Here is a 24,180-nt window from a genome sequence, read left to right as displayed (position 1 = left end):
CAGGTTTCTCAGCCTGCCCTGTACTGCAGTGCTATGTAATTTAACTTTTTATTTGCCTATTTGGAGGACATTGGACTAACTGACAAACTTTATCATCTTCTTGAATCTCCTTGAATTCAATTTGCCATGCACTGAACTTTTCCACCTGCAGGACATTGGGGTTCTTCATAAACTTAAAGCTTTCATACATGCACATCTGATGTATATATATTCACCCAATTCAATGACTGCAAATTTTTATTCTTTTTTAATTCTTTTACTACACTATTTTCTACACCTTTCTCTTTCCCTCTTTCTCTTTAAAACCCCTCCTCAACACAGAGCAGCAGATCACTGCTGTTTCAACACCGGCTAAATTCTCTCTTTCATTAAGGGGGGACGCAGCTTTCAAGTCACAAAATCCCAAAAAATACCAAATTTTAGAAAACACCAGCTATCATATCTATAAGATCTTCCCGAAAAATTTCCCCTGACAATAATAGCCCAGATGTGACATTAAAAAATATTTTTGTGACCGTAGATAGCAAAAAAACCGGCTGAACTCTGTATCAAAATGCAGTTTTCTCCAAAGTGTTTTTTGACCTGACTGCCCTGCTTGCAGAAAGCATAGCAGGATAATGGCTTAACAGATTTTACTGCGTTTATTTTTTGCATTGTGTTCCTTGATAATTTTTTTATGCAGTGACATTCCTATATTACTGAATTACTTCCACATTTTTTTTTAATCCGTCACTGACCTGACATTACAACACAGAATATATCATGCAAGCATGAATATAACGCTGTGTAGAATAAAATCAGGCCGCTAAAAGTATTTGGAGAATGTCACCGCATCAACCATTCCTTTGGGTAAAACTCAGGAGTGACTGCAGGCTCCTATTGTTTTTTGTTGTCAGGCCAGGCTTTGCACAAGTTTGGTGTAGCAATGAAGCACATAAAAAATTTTCATGTGAAAGCTACTTAAGATATTTATGTGAAATTTTTTATTTAGGCATTCAGTAAACTTTCCAATAATCACGACAACTTTCATTGTTCTAAGCAAAAAATTTGAAATTTCACTTCCAAAACATGTGCCACGACTTATATAGCTCCCCTCTCTCTAACAAATATACAGTACCCATTGAAGTCTACTACTGCGTGACATGAAAAAGTTTTCGCTCAACTAATATTTCAAGGCATGCAAATAAGAGTTAATAAGGGTATACTGTAAATTCGTGTCTGTTTCTACCTTTAAAAGGCACTGACTGATTATGCATCTCATGTTCAAAGAATTACATCCACAGATGCGCCACAGGTCGTGCAAAGCTCGTCTAATGACTTCCAATGGAATACGTGGGTTGCCTTCATTTGTGCAATAAAATCCCTCTTGTCCAGGCAGCCCAACGAAATGGTCGTATGTTGGCAGGATTCCCCGTGACCCACAATGAAGAATGCCAAACAGTCGTTTTTTACTTTTTGTCTAATCATATATAACACCTCGTGGAAGATTATGCATCACTGCAGACTTGAGTCACAGCTTCACTGCGATTCTTTTTGTTAAGAATGAGGATTGATTGACTCATGATTCAACTGAGGAGCCAAAGCAACGCTGTGGCCTATGAGGCATGCCATAGTCGATAGCCCGAGATCCATATGTGGTTCTTTTAAGTGCCCCACACAAACAAAAGCAAGAAAAACCTGAGTTGGTGTGGACGAAGCTTGCGCAAGGGGGCAAGGCATGGTGAGCACTCACCTCCATGGTGCCGCAATCACAGTCCTCATCCTGCTCCTTGATGCCATTGCCACACGAGCGGAAGTCCTCGAGCTGCACAATTTTTCAGGAGGAGCTGCTACCATAAATTCCATAACTATACTAAGTACCACATAAATATGCTCAAAAAGAAAAAGAAAAAAGCAAAATCTGCACAATTCTGCTTTCTTGTGCAAAACTTACAGGTGTCAAACATGTTCACAAATGCTAAAATAAAAGTGTGAAAATTACAAGAACTACAATGTCATGTAGGCAGCTTCTTTTCCAAGTGGCTTTAAACACCAACCTTTAAAAGGAAAGTTCATCACTGCCAAAGGGTTCAGCTGACAGAGTAAATGTTACGTACCTTGTCTGTCAAAGCAACAAAGACTGTACAATGTCATTTCGCCGAACAAGTGGTAGCACTAAACACTAAGGCAAACAGTTCAGAACCAAATGACTCTAGACTAAAGCTCTACTACACTGCTGATTGATGCCTGCCTCGCTTGTGATTTATCTGCTGCTCTTCAAAGAGAGAAAATCAAATCAAATATCAAATAAAAGGATATTCGATTCGCTATTTGAAAATTTTGAACAGTTGCACACCCCAAGTTACAGCTAATTCAATGAATATAACCGTGCCATTTTCTTTACTGCACCAAGACACTACTTCCCTTTTCTTTCTTCTTTTTTAAAAGAAGAAAGAAAAGGGAACTAGTGTCTTGGTGCAGTAAAGAAAATGGCACGGTTATATTCATTGAATTAGCTGTAACTTGGGGTGTGCAACTGTTCAAAATTTTCAAATAGCGAATCGAATATCCTTTTATTTGATTCACAGAACGAATCTCCTGCACTATTTGATTCACTCAATGAATTAAACAGTGAGGGTTCAAAATTATTCGAAATGAATTGAATCCATTCTCAAATTTTTGAATAGGATTCGAACACTAGCAATAGTTCAAACAGCTGCACAGCATGCTGCCATGATCTATCTCTGCATGAAGAAGGGTTCAGTGCCAGGATGCGGTTCATTCATGTGGCAGCGTTCATAATATATACACATATGGCCTTCAAAACTGGGAGACGTTACAGGGTTCAGCCAAGTTCAGCAAACTCTACTGCTAGTCTGTTTGCTGTCATCATCAGAAACAAAATGTAATTTTCCTATGCATATGACACGACTGTCATGAAGTTAGTACACTGACTTCATGTTGCATGCCCAAAGTGGCTATTAGTGTTGCGTCGCTTCGATTCCATAAGTTATGAAGCCACCATTAGGATCAGACTATTTTGCAGGCTCATTAGTTTCGTGTGAATACTCTCTCAAGTAGCGAATAATTACAAAATTATTCGATTCTCTTTTTTCACTATTCAATTTGTATTCAATTCAGATTTTAACTGCACTGTTTGCATTTGATTCGGCTTCGAAAAAAGCACTATTCGCACACCCTTAATTGTAAGTGATGATGCAATGAGTGGGATATATGTGAAGGTAGCGCATAATTTTAGCAGCTGCTATAGCGCACGTGCAAGCCAGGTGCACTGCAAAGCTGCGAGCAGTGCACCACTCTAGTCTACACTGCATTCCAGGTCTTCTGGACTGCCGACAAATACAGGAATGCGTGCCTTTGTCACGCCTTCGTCAGTACTTCCATGAGGTGCCAACGGTGTGCAGTGAATTGGCACTGACGAAGGCCCCTGGAGTTCGCCGCAGTCCAAAAGAACCTGGAACATTGTGTGGACAGCATCAGGGGGCCAGTGGCAGCAATTGTACGGGCTCAAAGCAAGAATGTGCAGGAGCAGAAACCACCATTTGGCACCAGCATGAGAAGGAGGCAGGCAACGGAAGATCCTGCCAGCATGAAATACAAGCATTTTTTCGAAGAAGCAATACTATTACAGACTGAACACCAGACAGACTATACGTGTATCACTGGGTGTCCAGCAAACTTACTTAGAGAGACTATGAACTCAATTCCTGAGCATTTCACTTCTTCAAACCAGTCAAATAATGGGACTGCTAATATTTTATTTCCATGTTTGTTTCATGTAAAAAAGCAATTTTTAGCAAAGAAATTTGTGAATTAATGAACAATTTGCGTTTCAAGCCAGGACTTCTGACAAAATAAATTGTCAAGCCAGATGTGTAATGACACCTTAGGGGCCATCCATCTTTCTTTCCCTCTTTCAGCATTGTCATGCTGCATGTGTTTTGCATTCTTTTATTCGTGCATCACTCAAATAAAAACTGCTCCAGTACAAACATTATTCCATTTTGGCATGGTATGAGTGCTGTTACAGTAAACTAGGCCAGTGTGAATACAGCATAATGGCAGCAGCAGCCATCACTGCCTTCACTATGGCTCACACGATGGGTGTAGAGTGGCTTCTTCCAGCCCGTCTCTTTTCTCGGTGACATCACGTGCATGTCAAGCACAAGCTTGGCAAAGGGTGTGCACTGCAGCATACTAAAGGAAATTTGCTCTCTGGTTCGCAGCTAGCTCATGGCCGTGCAAACTACTGCTGATGGCCCTTTTGAGGTTTGATACAGCAGGTTTCGAGATATTTGAATTTCACCACAAAAACTTTCCAAGATAAGCACTGACAAACATAGAATACCTACTTCACTTCACAACACAAAATTTTTTGTACAAACTGCAAGCTTGAGCTATTCAGGGCATGTAGGGATGGCTGCATTTCAGGATGCCAGAAGCCAGCGGCGTACTGGGCCAGAGAGAGGACTTTTCCGCTCCTGCACGTTTCTTGCTCTGCAGGCTACCAGAGCTCACCTGGCCAGGCTTGTTGAAGAGGCAGATGCCGTGGCCAATGCGCAGAGCATTGATGTACTCCTCCAGGCTGCACGATGAGAAGTGGTACGGCTGGATGTGGTTGGTGCCTCTGCAAAAGAGTTGATGCTGAAGTCAAGCAACCAGCCCTCTCTCGAGGTCAGCCAAGCGGAGACTCACAGAATTCCTGGTGCCATGATGCAGCCCCAGGAGTCTTGGCACTGGCAGTTCCCTGGTGGCATTAGAAAATTGAGGGGTGATCAATTGGATTGACACGGAAGAAATGCGAGAGCATTAAACGACCACTCTACCAACCCTACCACTCACCAGTGACCACAATGGTTCACTGGAATTAAGTGTTAGTCATCACTGGCTTGCACTAAAGGGGGCTTTCTAAAGATTAAGCTCTCCAACATAATTAGCAGGTCAGTGTTACCATGCAATAAAGGGGTCATGACATCCAACTTTTGAACGTGAACTGCTTTTGCAAACAGCTAGCCAGTTAGACAGCTTTGATCGCTGATATCGGAGAGGCATTCTAGCTGGACGTCATACATTGCTTGCCAGTTGCTGTGTAGAGGAGTTGGCACAAAGACAGCCAATGTAGGTCCCTCGGAGACTTTTTTTAGCTCAGCAAAATGAAAACTGATAGCCTTGTTATTTCCAAAACCTTCACCACAGTATGTGAGCTTGATGACCTCTGGAGAGTGGGTGCATATATGGTAACAGTCATGAGATTTTTGGTGCTTTGCAACGTGGTAGGCTTCTTAATCACCTTCCTCTTTCGCTTTTTGAGAGCGACTGCCTTAATTGACAGACTGTGATTATTTCCCGTTACTTCTCTCTTTCCTCTTTAATTCCCCTCATTCCCTTCCCCTGTGCAGGGTAGCCAACCGGAATCCTTTCTGGTTAACATCCCTGCCTTTCCCTCTCTCTCTCTCTCTCTCTCTCTCCTCGTTAGCTGGGATTTGCCCTTACCATGATTCATATGTCAGTGGCCCGTCAGTTAACAAGGAAAGAAACTGAATAGATAGTAAATCTCTCACTTTCTGGTCAGGCTGTGACCTTCTTGTATGCTTCCTTATCATGATTTGGTTCCTGATGCTGTGATATATGTATAAATTCTCGATTTCTTGAATAAATTCATTGCAGTGAGCACTGTGTACGTATTGTTCTCATGTTCGTGCTGTCCTTATCACGCGGTGACCAACCATAATATAAACAACCAACTCATCCGAACCTCAACATATGCGAACAAGTTGTTTTTCTCTTTTTCTCTCACAAAGTACATCACCCCAAACTAATCAGTCTTTCCAAGCATTGCACCAATCCATTTCTTGCAAGGTTCTGCTTTAGTGCAAGCACTTAATCACACCCCTTCCATTGCTTGACAGCTTCACAACGAAAAATGCATTTCATTCAAAGATCTCAAACAGCACCTGTCAGCACTACGGTGATATGTATTTTTCTGTGGCTTGCACCTTTTTGCACATTCTCTTTAAATAATATTGCTCCTGTTCCATCAATTAAGTATGCAGCCATATATAAAACATTGAATGGTGGTTGGTAATCTGGAAAATCAGTGCTAGCTGGCATGCGATAATGATTACACACAGAAAGATGGAGCCCATGTGGAGTTCCTGCACCCTCTGCCTCCTCCTCCTCCCTACAATATTGTTCAGCTGCACTCATTTGTTTTGTTGCTCATTTGTTTTGGATATTTCGCGCAATACATGGGCTGCGTGCATGGGGTAGTCCTGTGGTCACGCCCCTGTTGTGGCCCTCCCTCCATCCGATCATGCTTGGCTTCACGGATGCTTTTTGAATATGACAATGACAACAAACATGCTGCTACTCTCCACTTCCTGAAGTGCAGTGGAAAATTATAAAGTTGAGAAGGTGGTTTGCCATAGGAAAGCCTTCCCACTGTACATTGAAAAAAAAAACAACAAAAAAACACAGCTGTTGCGTCACACAGCAATCAGTGCAAAAATTTTAGCTTTGGTTTATGGCATGTGCATATTAAGCAATAACTATTATTTTGCACAGCATAAGTCAATGTGAAACTGCAGTGAACATAGCAGTTGTGCTGTGAACATTTAGCGAAGAGGAATGAAGAGGAGGGTGCCCCAATATAGCAGTGATGAGACGAATGCAGTGGCCCCAGCAGTTACTCCGTAAACCACCAAGTGAGGAGAGGCAGACATCATCTCTGTTATCTTCATTACCTACTCCCTGCAACACTAAGCACCGCTGAGCATGATTGTGAATTTTGCATTGGTAGCAATATTTATTGTGCCTTTTTTTCTCTTACTGCATAACCGTCTCCTCCTGGCAACTCCCACCCCAGCACAAGCGCCCAAGTTCACAGTGAGAAACAAAGCGGGCATAGTTATTGCCCCACCGTCATGGTGAGGCCCCGTAAGGCCCATTGAAAGAGTGGGTTTTCAAAGGAGCTGTATCTGCAATGGCAAGCTACAAAGGCACTCACCTCCATCATCATGGCTCATTCCCAGATTATGGCCCAGCATGTGTGTCACAGTGCTGGCCACTAGGTGGGGCTCATACACGTTTGTGTCCTGCACGTGAAAACCAGCATTTGTGCCCCGCCCTGGACAAGTGCACCACTCCAGCACCCACCTGGCTGATGCCCACAGCCTTGGCTGTGCACACAGTGTCCGGGATGGCCATGCCCACCTCCCGGCTGGGGAAATGGCGGCCCCTGCACAGACCACAACAAGAGCCCTCCTCTGAGGCAGCAGCGAGAACATGCCGTTCGTCTCCACTATCACCACCGTGACAGGGCTTGTGTGCAACTGCAGTTTGCAGCAAGGCTCCTGTTTCACCTCTGCTGTTCTAATGCAGAGTACTTGCCTTGCTGTTCTCCTCCCCACTGCTGTGTCCCATTTCTGAATTTGAAATACTAGTGAGCGTTAGCTTGCCTTGACATACTAGTTCCTTGCCTATGAGGTTCCAGATTTTCTCACTGCCACTTTCGGTAGCGGTGCGGGCTGGCCAATATTATTTTCTTTTATCTGCCCACACTTGTTTATATATGAAGGAAGCCAACAGTCACCGAAACCAAAGAGCGCGGGGTACATTTAAAAAAAAATTTGTGGTGTCATCAATGGGAGATAGAGTAATTATTTAAAGAACATTGATTAGAAAGCAGAAAAAAAAAGCAACCAAATGCCACGGGTGGGATCCGAACCGATGACCTCCGACTCTCGCATTCGCTGCTCTACCAACTGCACTACCGCAACGGCTGTCCAACCTTCTGCTTTCGGAGGTATTTATGTGTAGTGCAACTGGACTTAATGTAATTTCTGGCAATCTACTCAACTGCAGAGCAGCATGGGGAATCTGAAAATACTTCTGTAACGAAATTTTTACAGTTTTGTAAAGCTGCAAAGTATCACAGCCATATTCTAGAGTGCCTACTTATTATTAGCAGCTACTTTCTTCAATGAGCATGCAGCAATGGTCTCTCAAGTAAGAATAAGCCATGACAAATGAATTCAAGCCCTGCCAGGTGCCATGTTGGGATGTTGTTATTAAGATGTGTGCATACCAGGAATGAACTTATAGCAAAATCTTACTTTTTGGCATCTTATTCCCTGTTTTCGCTAGTGTGTCCTGTGGAAACTATGCCTATGCAAGTGTGCAGCCCAGTGTCTGATGTGAGCTGTATTTATCATAGCCTAATGCATTCATTCACAGCACACACAACATGACAGCAGCCCCACTACACAGCTTAGTGCCTGTTACATACACATGCACTGACCTGAGAACTTCTGGAATGCACAACGTATTAGGAAGAGAAGAAATTGAAATTGCAACACTCCATCTGTAGTTATGCTGATGATGATGATGATCCTGCTGCTCTCTCAGGTTGCATCAAGGCGAATTGGCCATGGCCAAGAGCCTCATCTAATTCTGCAGAAGGTTTGGTATAAGTGACTCATTAAAAAGTTCAAAAAAAAAAATTCAATGTTACTTCTGCAAGCCCAATCCTAAAGTGCTGATTCTGCTTACTTGATGGACCTAGACCGCATTCATGGGAGAAAAATTAACCCGCTGAATTTGCAGACTATCCATGCGGTCTGCTAAGAAGAAAATCTGTGCAGTAAAGTAGTATACCAGTTAAAATCACAGCTAATACTATTAGCAAGAACCAAGCTGGTCACAGTGGGAGAAAAACTGTTCCCAGCTAAGACTGGGCCTCATCATTCCAACTGGAACTCTCAAATAGATCCAGCTAAGATTGAAAATGCAACCATTAACCCCATCTAGAAGTTCCAGCCATAATTGCACAGTATGCCAGTGAGAAATTTACAGTGCCTGGTGGACACCAGGGGGAAAGCATCCAAAAGCCCTCCCTGGTTCACACTTGTGAAGCTTTCAACCGCATTCTGTCCACCTTGCATTCAAATGAAACCAGGCTGATCCCAGTTCATACCAAGCGAATTCCCAGATGGGATCTTCTACTTAGTGATTTCTGCCTTAATCTAACGTTTTTTTGGAAACTGCACTAAAGAAGGAAACATTTTTTGAAAGCCAAGGAAGCGTGTTGGAATACTATAGTTTAACTGCAAGGCAGAAATTATTTTCGTGTTTCCTTTATTTTATGTAAAAAAACCTGCACATTTTATTCAGCAGATCTGAATTTCATTACTGTCATCAGAGTAAACATAGCCCATGCAGCCCTAGCTTTGTCACTTGACCCCAACACACGTGAGCAGGTGGGTGGCATCGACGGCCTGCTTGTAGAGGTTCTTGGCCGAGTAGTCGACGAAGTTGAGCAGCGCTTGGCGGATGTCATTCGTGTGCTCCACCTGGTCACCCGTGGCCCATGTCTCCAGGTACACTATCGACACCCGTGTGTTCACCGTCCGGAAGTACTGCACGGCCACAGATGATCATACCAATCAAACTGCCACAATTAAACAACTTTTCTTTGAGCATAAATCACCCAAAGTCAGACCCCTTAGGCCATTTGCATTGTAGCTTCAACCACGCAGTTGCAAAGAATCAACATGGGTAGTGTAAGTACCTCACGAGAACTATAAGCCTTGCTGATAGCTGCGTTTTCAGATTAGTTTCACAGTGCACCATGCCAAAGACATCAAGCTGCCAGCATTAAAGTGAGTAAAAGCGAGTGAGTGAGTGAGTCAGAGCTAATGTCAAGTTTTATGTTGGGCGAACAATCAACTGAAGCCGTTGTGTGCACCAGACAAAGGACAATACGGGAGTCCTTTTCTTGTGTTTAAGGCTAACATTGTTAAATTTTTCTCAAAAACTTCTAATTCTTTCAAAATATTTACGCCTGTTAAAAGTTAAAAACAAGAGAAGGGCTTGCAAGTGCCTGCTCTTTAAAAGCTAAGGTGGGATTAAAAGCTATAGTTTATTTGCAATTTTTTCTGTACTAAAAAAGAATGTGGTTTAATGTAACTAAGTCTCCACAATGGTCAAAATTGTGCAAAGCACTTGTGCCCGATATGTGTCATAAAACCAGTACAAAAAAACATTCCTGGCGCCTGCACAATTTCCACTCCCTTAGGTGGGTCCCTCAAATGGAGTGCACATGTAATTTACCTCACCATACAAATTAGCTCCCCATTTTTGCATCACATTCCTGCATATATCCTTAGTACAGTCTAGTAAACCTGATTTCAGCACCATGAGTTCCTGCCGCTCCCCTACCCTTCTGCCTTTTTGTTAACACTCATTCAATATGACTTGGGATCTAGCTTGGCTTTCCACCATAACCTCATGCTGTGGCCATCAAAGGAATATAGACACAAAATTCCAATGCTATGTGAAGCCTCTTGTAGAGTTCCTGGTAATGTAGACATTACTTACATCAACATATCAGTTATGAATAAGGTGTAAAAGAAATTAAAAATTTATTACGCTTGAAAAGGACAGCAGACCCACAATGATGAACGTGCTGATGTCAACAGCAGTGTGATGCAGATGAAAACAATCAAAATGCCATTTTGTATTAGGCTCAGAAAGCTAGAAACAATGACATCATCAAGCAGGCCATGCCACAGCCCTGTAATCCTATCAGTTAGAAAACTCCAAATCAAAACCCATCCAGAATAAGGAGCTAATTTCTGGAGAATAGCAGATTTAGGCATCACCCATGAGCGCAGCAATAAGCTGTTTGCAGCTTTTACAACTGTCTGAACAGCTTTGAGAATTTCATCTGAATTCCGCAAGCAACGTGACAGTCTACTAACCTGCATATTATATATGCGTTGTGATTTTCACCGCTATGATCAAAGATCCCTGAGGCCCTGTGAGTGGTATGTCTGGTCTTTTTGTGTGCTTCTCCGGGCCTCTGTGCGCATCTTATCAAATCTGCCAGCCCTCTGAAGTTCGGACTTGCCTGTGTACTTTACTGTGAATGCAAGTACATGCACGTGACAATCGCCATACCATTGTACGGTAATGTTCAGAAAAAAGTACCACTGCCGACCATTTGGGTCAAAACCGTTTGAGACAAAACTGTAACCATATTTTGAACCACCTATGAGAGACGCATGCCTGTGCCTGACTGGTAGTGTTGATCGTTTCTGTGCTCCTTCTCACCAAGCACAGATCAGCAAAGCGCAGACATTCCTTGAGATATGTTCATACACTGACGTCGTGACAGTGCTGCAAGTATGTTTCCTCAGCTGAATAGGCTACATGTTACAGAGCTGCAATGTACATAGAAAACTCCAAAGCTGGTTTCATATACTGCCGTCAAGCAAACAAGGATGACAATGGCTAGTCTCCCATCTATGTCGATGCATTGTGTAGCCGACGACGCAGCAGTGAACACGTCACTGTTTTGTTGTTTTGTAAGTGCACATGACTTTTGGTAGCTCTGTGTGATAGCTTTTAGAAGAAAAAGGGCTTTAAAAATTTCTATAAAGCCTATTGGGTCTTATCTCATACAGTTTTGTCTTTTCTAAGGTCTGGCACACTGTTATGAGCAAGAAAACTACAGAGAATGTTTACTTCATTCGGATCAGTGCAAAAGCATGGGCGTTTGCTACGTAGAAGATGACGATGAATGGGCAGTGCCGTGGAATGGAGCGCTCACACTAGGCAAACAGACAGCATGACAACGGACCATTTTGCTCGGGATTGGTACCCATCAGATTAGTGCTTATGCACTAAAAAAATCTATACACAAACAACTATATGACTTTATCAGAGATTCAGATGAATGACTGTAATGCAATGCCAGGACTATGCTCAGGGAGGTGGTGTCAATAAGTTCCTTTCAACATTCTTGTGCAGTGTTTTTTTGATGTCTGCACACAGCATATCACCCTGCATTAAATAGTAAATAAATATAGTGGTAATCTTATGCTTTTCTCTACCTGTCCTTGCAATACTATGGTTCTGGCATGCTGTGTCATTTCCAAACTGTCTATATAAAATTCAGCATACTCATATTTTCCAATTAGGACATAAATTTTTCTTTTCTGAAAAGGTGTCTGAGGGAGATCATGTACTGATTACTGAGTGGGCAGGGGAAAAGTAACCGCTACTAGCATTCTGCGCCAGCAGTTGAGCGAAGACATTTTTTTCACCACTCTTATTTGCAGGCTTTTCATCCTGTTACCCAAGGCTAACAAAGTGGCATAAAACTCACCATGTCCACGCAGTTGATTATTTGTATGGCGTCGCTCACCACCTCCGAACGGGTGCTGTTACGGGCGTCAAACTGCAGACAGAAGCAAAGAACACAAGCTCAGCATGTGTCTGTTCATCTTCTTTCCCTACAAATTTTGGACAGTCAAACACTTTCTCATAACATTTTCGTCAGTTTTCTCACAAGCATACCTAACAACATAGAAGGACAGCATCAGTAACGCTAAGCTCAAGCATCCTCATTTGAGAGCTGTGTATCTAACAGGAACACAGTTGCCTAAATGGTGATTAAAGGAGCGACTTACCATGGCTTGGTCAAGTACGAGGGCAAGCTCAATGAATTTGTACACTTCTCGTACGTCTCTCTGCAAATGAAAAGAAAAAGAAAAGTTTAAACAAACGTGGCTGAATCTGTGCAGTGCTAGATGCTTGCCATGAGCCATAGCTCTAAGTATAAACACATGCATGCTTACAACTGCACCAGCACGTTCAAGTCAAAAAAAGGCAGCTAAAAATTCTACAAATGCAACTGGGACCTATTGGAAACAAAGTGGTAGCAACTGCTATTCACATGGTTGCAAATATGCTTATGGAAAGTTCCGACCGATCTTTTTGACTCCATCCAATTCTAACATTTATTCAGCAAACATGACAGAAATAACTGTGCACAATAAACACAAATGATGACACAAAAGGAAAGTCAAAATAAATGCAAAATAGTGGCAGCCCATCCAAATTGCATGCCCCAAGATGCTCATTAGTCTCTAAATAATTATAGCACTTTGAATGAACTGAATGTCACTTTGAGTGTCACTCTGACTAAACATACGAATGCCCCAAAAACTTGTTTTTATTTTTTTAAGAACCCTGTACACAAAGCACCCCATCACACGCTTTTGGTAACATGCTCCGGAATCACGGTGTACGTGTGAAGACATGAGCGTGGTGCCTACCTTGTCAGCCCGAGGCTGGATTCTAGTCTGCAAGGCAAGTGCAAGCAAGCCAACACTTTTTTGAGAGTGCAAGCACGAAAACCTCAAAGCACTGCACAGCTCTACAAAGCATGTCACAGGTCAAGGAAGCAGACACAAGAAGGGGCAGCAGGAGAATGAACAGCTTTTTTGATTGAAAGCAGCAAGTGAGAGTTCCCCACCACGGACCCACTCCTTCGTCACAAAGAGGCCTGCCACTAAAGAGATAATAGCTCTGTCTGCTCTCGGTGTGGCAGAACTGCTCCCGCTTGGTGAACGAATAATTGCGCCCCTTGTGGCATCTGGAAGGACCACATTTGGATGGCTGTCTTAGATGGCAGCGTGAGTGTCCACTCGTTCATTATTGCATTCTAACAATGCGAATATGTGGCAAGGAAAATTCACGCCCAAAGCCTAGTATGTCAAAAATATCTGTACAATAAGCCAGTACACAGAAATAACATTTGCAAACTTAAAACTTTAGCACAACTAAAGTATATTTTTAAATATATATAGTTCCTAAAAGAATGCACCAAAATCGTCAAGTTCTTTTGGCGATTTTTGGCGAAGATGACTGTTGTCATGTTTAAAACATATGCGTCAAACGTGTTTAATGGACAGCTACCACCTTCTAGTGTTGAAGATCGCAACCAATGCAATTACCGATCGGAACTAGTCTTTGGCAGTGGGAACATGTTAGGCCGGATGAGTGTGACTCGTCATTGTTGATATTGGTACAGTATCGCATGATGAGTACAGCTCAGGGTCGGTGGTTAAAGGATTAGTGAGGTAAATGAAGGTACACTGAGGGGCTGCATTGCCAGCACCTGGAAGTTCAAAAGCACATGCAATCTCTGGCAGGCAAGCGGCAGCATTCAATGAGAAAGTGTGCAGAGGCCTTGCCTTGTATCTGGGCGGAGGGGGGAGAGTCTTGCGGAAGTGCTTGAAGCCCCACTCGTGCATGCGTGAGTTACCTGCATGCATGGTTAGAGGTGCTCGCTTGGGGATTAAGCACTAGACCACTGGCTGGGCCATTCACACAGAAGGCTCCAGAAGCCTGCTAAAATGAAAGCATACTGCAAACTGTCACTGGCGTCTTTTCTGAATACACACCACGCAATGCATACACACCACCAAGCTGGTGGGTTGTTGTACAATTGCTAAGGCAGTGCTACAGAAGCAGCAGATGCCAGGATCAAAGGACTCAAAATGGCTCCTGCTCACTAACATATTGTGCTTTCAAGAGTGCCCACTCCTGGAAACACCACAACAACATTATCACAACCTGTGGTCATGTGGGTACGTCTGAAATGACCAAACTTCTAACAGCCACAGCTGTAAAAGACTGCTTTCTCAGCAACTGCTACAGGCTCAATACTGGCCAAGAAGTCATTGCCCCTGACCTTAAAGGGCCTCTGAAAGGAACGGTCAATAAAGTTGCGCTATGCCTGGGATGTTAAAGGATGCCACTTTGCGAATATCCTCCAGCAATAATTTCTTCAATGCATTTGCTAGAAGCCGAGTTAAGTACCTAGTCAAAATTTGAATGTAATGTAAGTATTTTTGGGCCTTTCCCTCTCCTCTCATCACTTTTTGCACACTGAAAGGTTGGTGCTCCTCAGCTGGCCCAACCCACTAGGCCTCATCGCTGGCTACCGATGCATGCAGGAATTCCTCGGGGGAGGGGGGGGGGGGGGGGGGGGGGTGGAGAGCTTCCTGATCCACCAGAGCGAAGCGGCTGACTGGCCGTGGCTATGGTAGCTGCATGATGTCTGAAAGAATCTAACTAATGGTCATCTCTTAAGCTACATACGCAGAAGCGTGAAACAGGAGGGCACGAGCATGAAAAAGTCGCCAGAAAAGACTTGCCAGCATTTGCGCGCGATCGTGGGTTCAGAAATGTATTATTTGGCTCAGGTGTTCATGAGAACACAATGCAGTGATTCAGTGAGTTTATGCACTTTCCTGAGAAGGTGTTTCAGGGCCCCTATAACCCTTTAAGAAACTTTGTACACAACCGTGTAGAAAGTGAACTCATAGTTTTTTCTTAGTGTGTGCTGCACCTAGCAGGGATTTCTTTGTTTCAGGTGAATTGAGCACCCTTCTTGTCACGAATAAGACGTTTTTTTTGCGACAGATAACGAACGCAGTAAATAATAATTCGGGAAACAGTGAGAGAGGTAGCGTGTCGTCTGTAATTTTTGTGGCGACGGATTTTGCCACCAGTATTAACATAATTCTTTTTTCACAATTTCAAGCGTAATGTGCATCTTTGAAACAAAAATTGGTTCCAAGATCCTGCCAGTGTTTACATAACAATTTCTGGCATTTCGGTGTTGCTATTTCTATCAACTATTAAACTAAGTATGAAATTTTGCACATCCCTGTAAAAAATAACCGCTTGTATCTTTCACTGGAAAAATGACAAATTATCTTCCTTGAGGCCACAATATATTATTTAGGTGAAAAAATATTTGTTCTCGTTGGAGCAAAAAATGGCACCTGAAAGAGTTAAATCAACATGTTTTATCAGACAGATTAACCTCAACACTAGTTATTATCTCACAGGCCGGTCAGTAGAATTTAACTCAGCAAGAAGCAACACCTCGCATTTGAAACAGAGTCTACACTTGCTATTTAACTAGCTGAAGGAAACACTCACCGCAGATGTAAGGGTTTTTGTTTACATTGAAGTATTTGTAGATGACGTGGGGGTGGACCCGCTGCAGGGAGAACGTCACTATTAGCAAGGTGGCTGGCCATAGGGCGTCGGGGCACTCACCGAAAGGTCACCCCCGTAGAAGGGATGGATGACAAAGGTCTCGTTGCGGATGTGGATGATCCCACTGCCAAGGGACAAGACAAAGCTCGTCAACATCAACACAACCATCACAGAGCCTGTTCAGAGCATATGAAACTGAAGTGGAAATGTAATAGAGCAGTACAAGAAAAGAATGTCGACAAGTATAGAGCAGACAAGTGAACAAGAAGACACACATATTTTGCATTAAAGCATAAAAAGTTGAAATGAAAATGTGAGTGTTGCAACGCCAGCACTTCGCTGGTCTATGTGTTAGATGTAAACAGGTATTTGCTATGGCGTACCAATGTAATAAGCAGCCAAATGAGAATAACTGTACCGCATGATGCAAAATTATCTATTCCGTTCTATGCATAATTTTTAGTGCACTGACAATACGTACACAAGTCAATTTATGGCATGTGCATCATTTGACAGCAGGACTTGTTTGCGTTGCCCAGCACGTGCAATTTACTTTGGCGGCAGTTGTGGCCACCCACCAAAGCAGTCTGTGCATAGTCTCCAAGCAGCGTGCACCTCAAGTGCCAAAGTACGACATAGCTACAGGTGAAATCGAGTGAAATGCTTTGCAAAAGATGAACTTGCCCTAGTCAGAGGCAAATGGCTCAAATTATTCTTGAGGCCAAATTATCTCAAAACACACAGTAAAAACGCCTTTCAGTCAACAGTGTGTACCTGATCCCGCTACAGGTACGAAAAGCGGCCACAGCGCCAGGGTAGTCTTTGATGGTGCCATGGTAGTAGCAGTGCTCCACCTCCTGTGAAAAACAAAAATGACAACAACAAAGAAGGTTCAAAGATATGCTTCTTTCTGTCTGAAATGCCCAAAGATAAAAATTACCACAGCAACATATACCATTAATGCTGATGCACAAGAGACAAGAGATGCTGAATGCCAAGAGCAGAACTGCTGGATCAGATAAAGAAATGTAGCAGTCAACAAATTAGGAACCAAATTTCGATTAAACTGCACAGAAAAGCTTGCTGGTAAGGGCTATATCAGAGAAACTTGCCTCAAATCTGCCTGGCAAGGATAAGAACTGTGTGCATGAGAGACTGTAGCCAAATTTTTTAACAGAGAACATTTCAACCTTTCGAGTTCTGTTCAGTCACTTTTTTGAACATGACTTGACCAATCAGCCATGCTAGGATAAGCCATGGGTATATGCAGCTGGCAGTGCCTCCAACAACCTACTGCTGGTTTCATGTTTAGTTTTAATGTTGTAAGATTCTAAGAACATCCACTTCAGTTACCCTGGCATTGTCGCAATCAATTTGATGGTCATGTTTTTAGCAGTGTCTTTGAATTTTGTCCATGAATTTTGCCGAGTCTGTAATGCTGGTTTTGTAAAGAAGTCGGAGGTAGAGATTATATTATTTAGGTACTGTTTGAAAATACCCACGAGGATCTTGTTGACTTCTTTATCACTCAGGAAATAGGATGCTTGTTCAATTTTTTGGTAGGATGTATATCAAAGGAATTCGCTTGCGTGACAGTCGAGAGTGAATGCTAAACTTTTTCATGGCTGCCTTTCATAAAGAGTCTGGCTGCAGTGACTCTCATTCATGCATTATTTGGAAGCCCACTTATTAAAGTTCTGCTGCATGCACTGCATTGTGTCATTTAAGAACACAGTGCTGAGGAAGCGTACAAGAGTCTGCTGCCACTTGGTTAAAGAAGCGTCGCACCGGTGCAAGCACCAGCTGAGCACCAGATAACAATGAGATTCACTAAGCTACAGCAGCGTAACAGCGGCAATCACCAGGCATACTTTAAACTCCCCTCGTGTGCTTAAAACTGTTAAATAGATGGCCCATGGCAAGGGACACAAGAAACATTACAAGTGCAGTTGGAAACTCAATCATGTTGCCCAGGGGTTTCTCCTCCCACAAATCATTCTCAACATAAGCTAGGTATTACAGATGTGATGTACTGAAAATTCCTGCTGTGCTCACGCACCTGACTGGACAACTGCCAAATGCCATCAGGATGGAGGTGCTTCTGAAGCATCTTGGGGGCAAGCAGGTAGCTGCAAAAGCAATGTGCAGGCACAAGTTAATATACAAAGGCTTCCTGATGCTCTTTCTTCCAGAAGAAGGCTTCTGCTTCATAATTTGGTGCAGAGAGTGCATTCATGTGCAAACAAAGCACTGGTCCTGATTAATCACTTTTTCAACAAACAGAAAAATAAATTCGCTAAAAAGAAGTGCAGGCCTACTAATACGAAAGCCATCAATAATGCCAGCCAGGAGACAACTCTAGCATATGGTTTAGAATTTCAGTTTGTCAATGATCACAAATTCACGAACTACAAACTTTTAGAAATCAGCTAATGTCCAATGATACCCTTACAATAAATGAGTGCCCTGCATTCTCAACCAATTGCTTCAAAGTGGCGCCACAGTTAAACAACGAGTATATCTCACATTAAGAAACAAACCAGTTTTTACCTACAGGGGTGCTAGGACAATAAAATAAATGCCTACTTACTCATTGAGCTCAAGTTCCAATCGAAATTTGTAGTGAAATGCTTTAATGAGGAGGGATGTTTGATGAAAATGCTTGTTTGTCTGAAAGAAATAACAGTGAACGACATAACCTCATTAGTACTTCGCAAGCTTCCGTGCAACTAAAAGGGTGCAATGCGATACGTTCATCATAAAATTGTGAGAAACACTTTTCCCTCAGTCTCTTCAGTTTAGATCACGAAGAGAAATGTGGTCTGTGGTGACCATATCTCCACAGAGTTCACATGTTGGTTTCTCTTGTTTAGTCAGGATAAAGTTGTGTGTAAGGTGTGAGTGCCCATTACGAAGACGACATAATACAACTTCACTGAAACATTCTTGATGTGTATATGACTTACATTCTCCTAAGACCAGATGTAGCATATAATCTACAAGATTACTCCATGTACACTGCCATTAATCCCCCAGTTCATAGTGTACTAACTTCATGCAATCTTTGTGGGGAATACTTATTTTCCTAATTTCCTTGTTGTGAGCTTGTGCTGCGCACATGCCCGCTCTTTTGTTGCCATCAATTCTGATGTGGGTTGGGACCCAGCAAAATTTTCTTCTTCCTTTTTTCTTTTTTTTTTGGGGGAGGGAGAGGGGGGGGGGCGAAATTAAATCCACTCTGTCTGCCCAAACTGCTAGTTTCTTTATTGTGAGTTGTATCTGTTTTTTCACATGTTGATAAGCTCAAAGATGTGCATACTATTTGAAGGTCATCGACGTAGACTCAATACATAATTCAATTTAGAATTGTTTGGCTATGGAATTCATTTTTACGACAAAGAGTGAAGTGCTTAAAATACATCTCTAAAGTACTCCATTCTATCGGAAAAAGTTCCTCAAAAGGATTGAACCCCAGGCATACATGAAATGAGTGGTCAGACAGGAAATCTTTCAGGCAGTTCAGCATCTGCCACGAACATCTAGGTCCGCTATGTCACGGAGAATTCCAAACCTTCAGGTGGTGTCGTAAGCCTTCTCCATATCAAAATTAAAGACAACTGCCAGACAATGTTGTTTGTGCATGAACACTTCTCGAACTGCGTTTTTAGGGCAGACGAGATGGTCAACTGTTCGGCATGCTTTCATAAAATACCATTGGTGGACATAAAGCAATTCATGAGATTATAGGAGCTTGGATGGGGACCAGCTCATGAAAATGTAAGAGCCGGGAAAAAGCAGCACACGGGGACATAACAGCAGGGTTCTACTGTATTACTACTTTAGTGGCCAACAGATATGAATAAATCTGGACTTGGTTCAGTTTACAATATGAGACAATATTATACTGCCCTCCTCAATGCCAAAGCCTCATAAGTGGCAGAGTCATCAGGAACTCTAGGGTCACAGTGATATCAAAACTTGCATGCCATCAGTGCAATGATCAACCAAGCAGGCCACCATTCTATTGAAGCAGGCATGAAAGAATTCAACGGTAATGCATACTTTATAGAGCATAACAAGCAAGTGCTGCTCACCTTTTGTCTTGCTTGTTATGCACTGTAAAGTTCACAATATGCTGAACCAACTTCCCCAAACATGCTGCCTATTCACTTGGTCATTTGCATTCATCTGAACATGCCAAAAGGTCTTTCATGCTTGCACACTGGGAGTGCAAATATGTGGTCTCCTCTTCTGACACAAGTGTTGTGTAATGTCCTCTTCAAGAAGACATGGCGATTGTCTTTAGGAACAACTATGGGTTACAAGCAGTGATTGTTTAAAAGGAAGAAGTGATAAAAGAAGTGATAAATACACAGGTCACATAAAGACAAAGAGAAAAATGCTTTTCCCCACAGTGGCCGAATGAATACACCCATTGCCCTCAACTAATTGTGTGTCCGTCCGAAGGCACAAGCTGCTTGCAGGTTCATGAGTCTCTTGCAGCCAGCTGTCATTAACTTGGGACACACCCACTGCATGCCTCAAATGCAAACCTCACTGGTGCATCTGAAAGCTTACACAGTGCCTGTGTGAGCTTTGGCACTTGGGCACTTGCACAATGTTTCTGCTTTCTTGCAAGACAGCTGCAAATCCATTACTATCGCAACAGTTTTGCTGAAACACCCTCTGCTATTTGTCTTACATGCTAACTAAGTGCACAGGAAATAAAGTCACAGCTCAAGAAATAAAGTCACAGTTAGAGAGTATGTTCTTGTATGCAAGGTTAATTGTTTATCATGAAACTCTTGCTATACTCCAGATTTCCCCCAGAGCTGAATAGCATGCAAGGTCACCAACGTACTCACCAGCCTATTGTCATACAACCTGAAATGCCTGCAACCCTCGCAGTTCAGCCCTGTAACACTACTGAGCCGAAGACTTTTGCTGCATGCATGACCCAACACACCATGATCCAACACACCATGCAACACACAGGTGCATGATTACAGGCAGCATGCAGATATACCTTGTTGGCCGTGGTGTCCCTGGTGGAAATGCCCAGCTTCTGGTGGTGGCGCACCTGAACTGGGTAGATCACCTCATAGATGCGGCTCGGAATGCTGGCAATAAGTCGCTCATTTTCCGGGTACCGCTTGAGCCGGTCCACCACTGCACAACAGCGCACAATAGCAGCTCTGCAGAGGCCACACAACACTCAGCCAGTAAAAGCAGCATGAGTCAATAGCCAGACGCTGGAATCACGCATCCCACACAAGGGCAGTCCTGCGAGTCCACCCTACGATCAGCCGGTACCAAATGCAGCTTCCCCAGTGCTATACAGCTTTAGATGTATTGGAAACTGCCAGCTGCATGCCAGTACCTCAACCAGCGAAGCAGTTGTGTTGATTCTTGCACGACTCCTATGCAGCCAATTTAAGGCTGATGGCTATCAGGGGTCCATGATGGCCGGATACGACTCTCTCAAGAACACTGCTCTGAGATGACCAGCAAGCGGAGAATTTTGTTCAGGAAAGCTGCACTGGCCTCAGTTTTTAGACGAAGAAACATCATGAAATGCAGCGTGTATACAAGCCTGCCTCCTTCAAGAGCAATCCATAAATTCACCCCTGACAGCGATAAGTTTAGTTTGAGCAACAGAGAGTGTATGCATTTTGTTCAGGAAACTATAAGTGGCGGTCAGGAAAAAACTTCTGGCTCAACGAGAGCACTTTTTTGCTTCAGTCGTGTATTTCGAAAAGCTAAGGGTCTACGGGTACACATGAGGAGATCAGACATGCTAGACAATATGATGTCCCTTTACGAAACTCCCTACATTATTTGCTGGCCCACTGAAAGGCTCATCCTGAATATGACCAATTTGTGATGCACAATTGGATCACAAAAAAAAGCAAAAGGAGCACAGAACAAGGCTCACACCACCGCACAAACAAGAGAAGAAAGAAAACCTATACAGAATGTAGTAGCAGCAGCATGAGTTTAATCACTGGTTGTGTAAAATTATAATGTGCACTTTAAAAATTAACTGTTATTAATGAGGAATTATCAAGACATACAGTCTGAATCACAAAAATTAACAGCAGGTATTTGTCTAGAGTATATACGTGATGCACAAAAGGTTTTGTCTGACTCACAGAAATAGTTTGCTTGCATTTAATCAGGTCACCCTTAAATTTTTTAAACTTCAATACGAGAACTCTGCAATAACTGCTACTTGAGTTACATGTGCGACGAAACAATGCCAGTAAAAGCAAGCAACATATCGCAGACGTAGCATAGCATAACAGTTAGCCTAGCCCAGCCCTCCTCCTCCCTCCCCATCCTCCTACCCTCTCTCTCTGCGTCACGGGTCCGGGGGTTCACATGCCGTTAACAGCTGTCGCTGTAAAGTGCTTGAAACCAGGTCAACAATTTAATTTGCCCCCACATTCACACCAAGAAACACAATGAATCAAAAAGAACTAAAAAACTGCATAGTTTTTGAGCATTTTATCCTCATTAAGCTAATGATCGAATTTACGCCCTGAAGACCTGCATCAGCAAGTGCACCAGAATGCAGATTTGTGAATATGCAGAGCTTAGTATCTATTTGCAAGAGAAGCGTCTAATTAAGTGTTAAGTTAACAGCCTACAGAGTGACTTGAAAGTTGTACACATGTTGGTCCCAATTAATGGCTGCATAAGCACACACAAGCATGTGCTCAGTTGAGGCAGGAATGGAATTGGCGACGAAATTATCGATTGATACAACTTAATATTACTCCATAATAATTCTTACCGGGAAGAGTTTTATGCGTGCACAGCGAATTCTAAAAGGCACCGACTCAGATTTCGGCTTTCGGCAATGAATGCTTGAAAACTAAATCTTACCTAGTAACCGGTTGTTGTCTGGAAGCTCATCAAAGGCCGAATCTGCCTCTGCAGGAAACGAAAGTGCGGGCAGTTAAGAGAGAGCCTGTGTGGCAGCGTCGTCCCGAAGCCACATACAAGAGCAGAAGTCCACCGAAGACACACACACACACAGCACACGCGGGTGGCTCACAGGCTACAGGGGGATCTCTACGTACAGCGCGCGAGCTGGGCAGCAGAGTGGCGGCCGCCCCGCGAGGCGCGCGTGCCGTGCGGCGAAGGCTCACCTCTCCTGTGCCGGGCGGCGAGCAGCGGCGGAGGAGCCGCGTGCAGCCACAGGGCGAGCAGCAGGAGCAGCAACTCGCCGGGGGCCCGCATGACCTACGCGCGCTCCTCATCACGCTGCCGCGCCATGGGACGGACCGCGCTCGCTGGCGGCAACCAAGATGGCGGCTGTGGGGGCGCCGCCGCGCTGCTGCCGCTGCGGAGCCGCGCTCAGGCGAGCCCGACGTGCGAGTAGGGGCCCGCACCGCGGCCGCCCGAGATCGATCACTACCGCGCCGGAGCGCCGCCGCCGCGCGAGTGGCGAGTCTTCCCGCTCCTGGTCTCCGCCGCGAGAGGAGCACCACCCGCGCACGCTGCCGGAACGGGGCTCAGGTGTCGCTTTCGGCCGATTCGGCCTCCGTCGATCGCGCAGGGCGCTGCTCGACGTTCCATATTGCGCGCTCCCGGGTGAAGGTCAAAGCATTATTCCGCTCGCCAAACAGCGCACTTTTTTATGTTGGCTCCGGGAGTAACGGAGCACCGCAAATGCACCTGACTCATTAGAAGCTGATTGGGTCAGCGAATATACTGCTGCGCGCATCACGATCTCTGTCACTTGTAACTAAGTGCCTTTCAGAGTAGTGCGGCCAAACAAGAAAAGGTAAAGCAAATCAGAGCCTTCACGCATCGTTTATCGAGAGCGCTTTCGGCAGATAATGCAATTTTTTTCCTCTCTCTCTCCTTTCTTCCCTTCTCCCGATATAGCTTTATTTTTTTACTCCATGCAGATGTTTCTTTTAGAAGCATTGAAAGATATGTTGAGGCCCGCAGGCATGGATTGCAGCTGGTGATGGAAGAATTAAGGGAGATGCACTGTGCCTCGCGGTAGCCTATTGTTATGCATGAATTTTCTACAGGACTAGAGGTGACAAGCACGTGATCGACACACACATATAGTCCGGCCACAGATCTCTGTCTGGAATTGAGCGTGTATGTCGACGGAAGCTCGCAAAGGCGAGTAGCGAGACACTCGCCGCGTGGATGTGGCTTGGAACGGTTTGGAGAACAATGCAGAATCGGTCCCTGCCCCTTTTCCCGCTTCTTCTCCCAGTCTCCCTGGGGCTCCCCGCGCACCCCATTCATACAGACATGGTCTCTGCGTCACTTCCCGCGGCCCAATGGGAGCAT

General features: G+C 43.8%; 1 protein-coding gene across 6 annotated transcripts in view; it reads right to left on the bottom strand.

Moving 5' to 3' along the window:
• mmd (disintegrin and metalloproteinase domain-containing protein mind-meld) overlaps window positions 1–24,180 on the bottom strand; it is a 45,536-nt gene extending 21,356 nt beyond the window's left edge. The window contains exons 1-19 of one of the 6 annotated variants that reach the window (XM_089543098.1): window positions 23,016–24,180; window positions 22,750–22,797; window positions 20,888–21,030; window positions 18,452–18,531; window positions 17,921–17,990; window positions 16,636–16,718; window positions 15,922–15,985; window positions 15,802–15,862; window positions 14,043–14,113; window positions 13,122–13,148; window positions 12,474–12,533; window positions 12,170–12,241; window positions 9,250–9,416; window positions 7,156–7,237; window positions 7,007–7,094; window positions 4,696–4,747; window positions 4,519–4,627; window positions 3,356–3,454; window positions 1,733–1,804 (exon numbers count right to left, since the gene is read on the bottom strand). In XM_089543098.1, the coding sequence (XP_089399224.1) occupies window positions 1,733–1,804; window positions 3,356–3,454; window positions 4,519–4,627; window positions 4,696–4,747; window positions 7,007–7,094; window positions 7,156–7,237; window positions 9,250–9,416; window positions 12,170–12,241; window positions 12,474–12,533; window positions 13,122–13,148; window positions 14,043–14,113; window positions 15,802–15,862; window positions 15,922–15,985; window positions 16,636–16,718; window positions 17,921–17,990; window positions 18,452–18,531; window positions 20,888–21,030; window positions 22,750–22,797; window positions 23,016–23,106 (1,539 nt within the window). In that variant the 5' untranslated portion in view covers window positions 23,107–24,180. The remainder of the gene's footprint in view (window positions 1–1,732; window positions 1,805–3,355; window positions 3,455–4,518; window positions 4,628–4,695; window positions 4,748–7,006; window positions 7,095–7,155; window positions 7,238–9,249; window positions 9,417–12,169; window positions 12,242–12,473; window positions 12,534–13,121; window positions 13,149–14,042; window positions 14,114–15,801; window positions 15,863–15,921; window positions 15,986–16,635; window positions 16,719–17,920; window positions 17,991–18,451; window positions 18,532–20,887; window positions 21,031–22,749; window positions 22,798–23,015) is intronic. The other 5 variants (XM_089543097.1, XM_089543096.1, XM_089543095.1 and 2 more) reach the window with 5 other exon arrangements.

Source organism: Amblyomma mixtum, chromosome 5 (assembly GCF_055824585.1).
Source record: "Amblyomma mixtum isolate Tamu chromosome 5, ASM5582458v1, whole genome shotgun sequence".
NCBI lineage: Eukaryota > Metazoa > Arthropoda > Arachnida > Ixodida > Ixodidae > Amblyomma > Amblyomma mixtum.
The sequence above is the reverse complement of the archived record's forward strand: the minus strand, read 5'-3'. Positions and strand labels throughout refer to the sequence as shown.